Below are 7,349 nucleotides of genomic sequence, written 5' to 3'. Positions count from 1 at the left end.
TCCGGCAGCCTCAGAGCGGCAGCGCTGTAATCCGATAATTACATTAAATTCCGTCAGGAGAGTTTAGTGGCACACACCATATTGTCGGACCTAAGAAGAGGCGTTTAAAGAACAGCCGTCTGCCCGGGCTACAACCCCCTCACCCCCACCCTCCTCTCATCCCTCCGTCCCGCAGGGCTAATTGGAAAAGAGGTGGAGGTGTCAGGAGGGCGGCGCACAGGGGAGCTGCAGGAGTTACCTGACCAGGCGGGATCATACTTTTACACACTTTACTATTTTCAGTCCTGATTGTTTGCTTTTTTTCATCAACATGTAACTCTGCTGAATGAAAAGTACATATAAAAGAATGAAGATCAGCCAAAAGTAACTTATCAAACTGGTGAGAATAAAAATAAACAACTGAAAGAGATGAGAAATAAACACACTACATGATAATAATACAGTGTATTGCATTTATTCACCATGGTCTTAACAATACTCAGTTATTTCTGTCTTTACAGTGATTGCAGACAACTACTACCAGCATGATAAATCAAAGATTACAGTACTGTGAAGTTTGAGGATTAGTGACAAAGAAAAGTCATGAAATACCAGCCATTCACTTTGTTCAGTAAATACATTCATAATATCAGAAATAACATTGTTTTTGTTTTGCGGTTGTAAATTGTGGAAAAACAAAGCTGCATTTTTGTGCTTTTTGACAGTGTGAAATAATCAGTGACGTTTCTTTTTCAAGGACGATTAAACTTGAAATCAGTGTGCAGAGAAACACAGCGTACCTGCAGTTGGCACATGTAATGGAACAACCTATAAAAATATACTATAAGACACATTCTCACTCCCGATTCAGCAAATACGGCAGCTTGGTCCGGGGCGCTCAGCGTCTGATACCGACGCACAGGGCAGCCTTCAGAGTCGTGCACTACACACTCAGTATGTACACTATTGTTCAACGTACTTTTGTGTGAATAAACAGTAAAAGGTGAGTAGTAGTCCAACGGTTACTGATTTTTAATCTGTAGAAATAAAAAACGGAGCATTATTTAAGTTACAAAAACATCTGGGTCGCAGCATATTTGTTAAGAACTGATGTTATTACCGCATTGCATTGTGGGATGTTTATGCAGGTGTAGTTTCCAGTGTTGCGTACTGTGATATTTCACCAGAAACAGTTTGCAGTTCTCATACTATTGGTCTGATACTAAGGTTTCAGACATCCTGGAAAATCTCACGTTTTAGCAAAGAAAGCATGTTCAAGCAAGCAAGATCACAAAGTAGAAAGAGCGCCAACATCCACGTAAAGTACCGTCGGAAAACATGCAGACGCATTTTGTGTCCCCTGTGAAACCATAAGTAGACGTTGACTTGCGTAACTAACAGAGGCGCTGCTTGAGGCCCCTGGCCATTCGGGCCCCAAGGGCTGACAAGCTTCAAACTACAGCGGTGACGATGCCAATGCCAGCAGTAGACATGACCTCCCTAAAAGGGCCTTCACATGACAAGCATTTTCCGCGAGGTTGGGCGCAGAGACCCAGTTAACAGCTTAATCAACGTTAGCATTGAAACAACCGTTAGCTCGTAAACTGCCTATTCACAAACCTGGTGTGATGCTTATGAACCTCCAACTATTACGTTTTCTTCTAGGATCGTGAAGCGACTTTAATGTAGGGTTAAGTACATCGGGAAACTCCGACACACAACTTTTGTCCACCATCTTTCTAGCCGGCTTGATGTCGCTCTCTGGTTGCCTAGGAAACGTCACACTCAAAGCTTTTATCTCATTGGTCTGTGGAAACTAGGTAAAAATTCAACTGACATGAACTTTGAGCGCAGTAGCAGAGAGGTAAATAACCACTACATTGGGCACTGCCACCTCCTCCATAGGTAATGGAACGGCCGGAGCAAAGCGTTTTTTACCACGCATCATGTGTAGGGGCCTTAAGGGTCCCCAACCTGACTCCACCCACTCTTGTTGCAGGTGACGTGCATGACTCAGTGTAAACAAACCTATAGCTGTTTATAGCCCCCCTTAGAATCGCCTCTGGTAACAAGCTACTTATTTTAACAAAACAACCTTTTCCTAAACCAAATACGTTAAAAAAATGACACCACGTTGGTACGAAGAGCGTTCAAAAGGTCGCACTAAGGGGTCTTGATACAGCATCTGTAGCTTATGTGAGTTGGGAGTGAGAGTGTGAACAAAATAAATCCAGTGTAGTAAAAAAACAAAAATACTTAGAGGCAAAATTTTACCTGCAATTTTGGAACATAACCCTTTTATCCTCAAAATATAAAACTATAAAAGAATACTTATGGAATAAAATCTCCTTTTGTAAAAACCTCATATACAGTGAAAAGAAAGTGTTGATTTATCATTAGCAGAAATGTCCAGAGCGTTTCATTCAGCGCAGGAGACAACCACGGTCACTATGACGTCAGTTGTCATTGTTTCTGGTTAATCTAAAAAAGCAGCAGTCAGCTTCCCATCACAGCAGGAAGAAGACTTCACTTCTCCTTGTGGTCGCTGGGGTCGGCGACGCCCCGGTGCGGCTCGGAAAAGAGCTGCAGCTTGGTGTTAAGCTGGACGCAGAGGTAGGATAAATCCTGTTTGTCCAGAGAGTGCGCCAGGGCCAGGTAGGTCGACAGAGTCCCCGCCAGCAGGAGCCTGTCCAGGGACAAGGCCGGCAGGAGCCACAGCACAACGCCCACCTCCAAGCACACCGGGTGGCGGCGGTGAGACAGGAGGCGCTGGGCACGAGGCGACTTGTGAGACAGGGGGTCCCCTAAACCTAGACAATCGAAATACACCTGAGAGAGAGCAGAGGGAGGGTGAGGAGGAGAGACGAATTAAGATAACAAGTCTATTTATGGGACGTTTTCATAATCACTGGCACAGATTACACACTGCCTGCTTCACTCTGATCTTTTTTTAATATGTTTCTCTTCTGGCATCAAATCAAAATGAGGATATTAATCCAGCATGATGTGGAGTTAAATGTTGAATTAACTGGCTGTTTAATTTCACAAAATGATCCTCTTGATGTTTTAATCGAAGCCTGACGAGGTTTGGTATAAGATATTTGGGGTTAAATTGTGGCAGCTTGTTCCTTTAAACACAGGACCGGTAGAAATGAAAGTCTTTAATTTCACAATTTAAGATGTGGACAGAAAATTAAGTTTTTCATTTTTGTACATTACAGAGTAGGTGCGAAGATGGTCATGAAAGCTGGGTCATGGCCGAAAGAACGAGGTCGCGGGTACAAGCAGCCGAAATGTGTTTCCTCAGGAGGGTGGCTGGAGTCTCCCTTAGAGAGAGGGGGAGAAGTTCAGCATCCGTGAGGAACTCGGAGTAGAGCCACTGCTCCCTAGGGAGGTGTTCCAGGCACGTCCAGCTGGAAGGAGGCCTCGGGGAAGACCCAGGACCAGGTGGAGAGATTAGATCTCCACACTGGCCTGGGAACGCCTCTGGATCCCCCAGTTAGAGCTGGTTAATGTGGCCCGGGAAAGGGAAGTTTGGGGTCCCCTGCTAAAGCCGCTGCCCCCGAGACCCGACCTCGGATAAGCGGATGAAGATGAGATGAGATGAGAGATGAGACATTACATAATACATCTTCCTCAACTTGTGTGATGAGTACCGTACGCACCTCAGTTAAAGCAAAGCAATCTGGACGAAAGTGAAATGAATCGTACAGTAATACGACGTATTATGATACTTTTTATGAAAGTAGCAACTAATGATGTCACATCACACCACAGACCATACAACGTTTAACCAAAATATAACTCTGCCTCAATCCTGCTGATTCTATCTCTAAAAATGTCACTTTCTAACTAATTTTCAACCTTATTTGAGGCTCTTATGTATCGTAAGTTCGGTCTGAGGGGACAAAATAGCTAGTAATTAAGAAAAGGTGAAACTACTGAAAGTTTGTTCTTGTTTCTAGCTCTTTAAAAGTAACAGATAATCTAAACTGGGGGCCGAGTTGTTGAAATATACACTGTAATCAAACATCCAGTGTTCAATTCCACCTTCGGATTATTATTAAAAAACGTCATTCCCCTTCTCCATTTATCGCTGCCACCTTTCAAGTGTTTGCGGCCAAAAATATATATATATTTTTTTGTCTTTATTCCCTTTACATCTCATTTCTATGCACTTAGAAGCTCTGCTCAATTGATTTTTACAGTCCCATACACTATGTTTACGGCTCCCTCAGACTCACCTTAAATCATACTGTATATGTTTTCAATAATTCCTCTTACCATGTCACTGTCTGTTTATACTATTCTTACATATGGGTCTACATTTTACTCATTAATCCCTTTTTTTTAATATTAGTCATTATTAGGTATGTGTAAGGTTTTACGTCTGTATTATTGTGCTGCTTTTTAGTTGTTCTGTCTGTTCTATCATCGTAGCTTCACTGCTTTGTCTGTATTGTGTTTATCGAGTTGGTAAAACTTAAGGGGTTCATCCCATCAAATTCATAAATTTCAAAATAAACATCTATTAAAATGTGATACTAATAAATCACCTGTTTGATGCCCAGCAGCTCGGGGTAATCAAAGATCATGAGGATGCTGCAGATGATCGCCCAGCAGAGGAAGTGCAGACTGAAGCAGAGCAGAGGGAACCAGATGCTCCACGGTGCGTGACGCACCGACCACAGACAGGGGGCGGCGGTCACGGGCTGCCAGTAACGCATCAAGAGCTAACACAAGAGGGAAGAGGAGAGTGATGCAGGGAAACAGCATGCTTTATGAAACCCAAAAGATGCTCAACTTCACATCCTAACTGTGTTGCTGTACCTGCAGTGCCAAGACGGTGGTGAAGCAGTATGCCGTCCTGTTCAGGGCCCCCAGCAGGGACTGGAGCGCCTGTTTGACAGGTGACCAGGCGAGCAGACTGTGCTGCGCGATGAAGAGAGCCAGCAGCCCCAGATCCACAACGAGAGACCCGAGGACGGAGCTGTCCTGCAGGGCAACCGACCACGGTATGGAGTCTTAGGTGTGGGAAAAATGAGGTGAGGAGAAAGGTCATTTCAAATGGTGATCACTGGTTAATACATCTTTAATATTCACAGACAGTCTTCAAACTGAAAGAAATACTAAAAAGTAGAAGCTGAACCTTATTCAGAAATCAACAAAAGAACATTTATGACAAGCTGCACAGTCCACATAATAGTTAAGTTAGTTATTTGTGTGTGTATCCGGCTGTTAAGTCTGATGTAACACCCTTTCAAAATAAGATTTCTGGGTCCAAATGCCCTGTTGAAACAAAACAGACACAAAGTGTGAACAATTACATCACCTCTTTCGTCTGTTTAACACCTTTTTAAACAATAAGAAGAAGAAAGACATAAACTGACATTACGTTGTTTTTTAAAAACTCAGATCTGTTCAAACAACGGAGAACACGGCACATTGTAGAAATAAAAGGCTATTTTGAAAGGGCGTAACGTCACGATTTAACAGCCGTATAAGACCTTCTACTGTATGTATAATATACATATATAATTAAATTACATATACATGCGCACATACACTACTGTTACCCAGAATTATTATAATTATATCAACAGAATACACAAACTAAATTACTGGTTTGATTTTATTCTACAATACATTGATAGTAGACATTTAGTGTGATTTGGGGCAGGCACCAGGGTTTATTGAATTTAATTTGCACACTGTAACTAATCAGTCGGGGCCCTAATAACACACAGTTTTCTAAAAGGCGGTGAGAACACACAAGTACTGTTTGCAAGCACTCAAGCATTAAACATGGCGCAGCAACATAACACAGAGTTGCATTGCCCCACAGAGATTTTTCCTGTAATAAAAACAAATATGTAGTTCCCCTTCTCTTGATCATTGTTCAAGTTCACTTTTATTTATATAGCACAGTTAAAAAGACCTGTAACAGTCACTTAAAGTGCTTCACAGAGCAGAGACAAAAACAAAACAGAACAAGAAACAGGAAAATATGTGACGTCATGCCATCACGTTTCCCTCCTCTTCATCAATTAATTCCACAAACATCATATTTGTAATCCAGGACACATAATAATTGGGACCAGAAAATAACTGTTCCAGTTCCTTTGGCACCAACGTAAATTATTTCAGAGTTGAGGCCCCATGGGCTCTGCGGAAGGGGCGGGACTTACTAGCCCTATACACTGCAACAGGAAATAAACTAGCACTGTTTGGGAATCTTAGATTTCTGTTAATTGGTCCCTTTGGGATGACTCCCGCAAGGAAATTTAATTTCCAGCAGCTTAGAAAAACACGAGGGAGGTATAAAAAAATACAGTATAGGATAACCAATAAACTCTTAGCTAAATAAATACAGAAAGTATATATACAGTAAACAATAAACTCTTAGTCAAATATATATATGAGGTAGATGTAAGAATACAGGTAAAATAAAATTCACAGAAAATCAAATCAGATAAGTTAAACATGGAGAAAATGTATAAGATAAAATATGTATGACTGTATACGACAGAATGAGCAGTAAGATTAAATTATTGCACTTATGAGGTGGATAAAGTTATTTTACATGTTTACATGTTTACATCTTTGAAAAGGTTTATAACCACTGACGTTGACACAATAATATGAAATCAACGGCGATATCAGACCAATGAAAAAAATGTTGTCGCCCAACGTGGGGCTCGAACCCACGACCCTGAGATTAAGAGTCTCATGCTCTACCGACTGAGCTAGCCGGGCACTGACGCCACTTGGCACACAGGTTTATTTGACCTCCCACACACAGGGAGAGGAACAGATCAAGACACTTGTGATTGCGGGACATTACAGGATCTAACTATGATTTAATAATAAATAAAGCACCTTCCGTGATTGTTACAGAGTAATAAAAGTATCATCCTGACTCCATCTCGTGCTGAGTGACGTTTCACCAAAGCTCACCTTGACACAGGTTCGTCTCCCCGGTGATGTTGTGGTAAATGGCTCGAAACGACACAAACCGGATAAAGTCGGCGCCGGTTATGAAAACAAACGCAAAGTTGAGCAGAGACGCGGTGCAGAGGGCCCAGCCCCGCACCGTGACTGACGCCATTTCAATCATCAGCGTGAATCTTTCATTTACACAACTCCCACAGTGGGCTCTTCCGGGAGGGGAGCCCGCGCGACACCGGGGACGGTCTCACGGTGTCGCTGCGGGACCGGGGAGTGCGTAATGTGGGTTTATGTGCTGTCAAAGTGGCGTTTTTCAGGAGATATTTGGTTTAATTTCAGTTTGAATGCATTTTTACTATAGAATAAAATGACTTTAATGATCCCAGACTGGGAAATTATTTTGTTACAGCAGTGGTGGGTCA

The 7,349-nt window shown here is 42.3% G+C and overlaps 1 protein-coding gene across 1 annotated transcript; it reads right to left on the bottom strand.

Annotated features, from left to right (window-relative positions):
• Positions 1 to 523: 523 nt before the first annotated feature.
• nrm (nurim) lies at positions 524 to 7,089 on the bottom strand. Its single transcript, XM_083925696.1, has 4 exons — positions 6,937 to 7,089; positions 4,810 to 5,003; positions 4,536 to 4,712; positions 524 to 2,808 (listed from the first exon to the last, which is right to left on the bottom strand). Exons 1-4 carry the CDS (start codon positions 7,085 to 7,087, stop codon positions 2,506 to 2,508), a joined length of 825 nt encoding a protein of 274 aa, XP_083781822.1. The 5' UTR covers positions 7,088 to 7,089; the 3' UTR covers positions 524 to 2,505.
• Between the last annotated feature and the right edge of the window lie 260 nt (positions 7,090 to 7,349).

Source organism: Echiichthys vipera (genome assembly GCF_963691815.1).
Source record: "Echiichthys vipera genome assembly, chromosome: 13".
Lineage (NCBI taxonomy): Eukaryota > Metazoa > Chordata > Actinopteri > Perciformes > Trachinidae > Echiichthys > Echiichthys vipera.
Note: the sequence above shows the minus strand (reverse complement) of the source record. Positions and strands in the feature narration are given on the sequence as shown.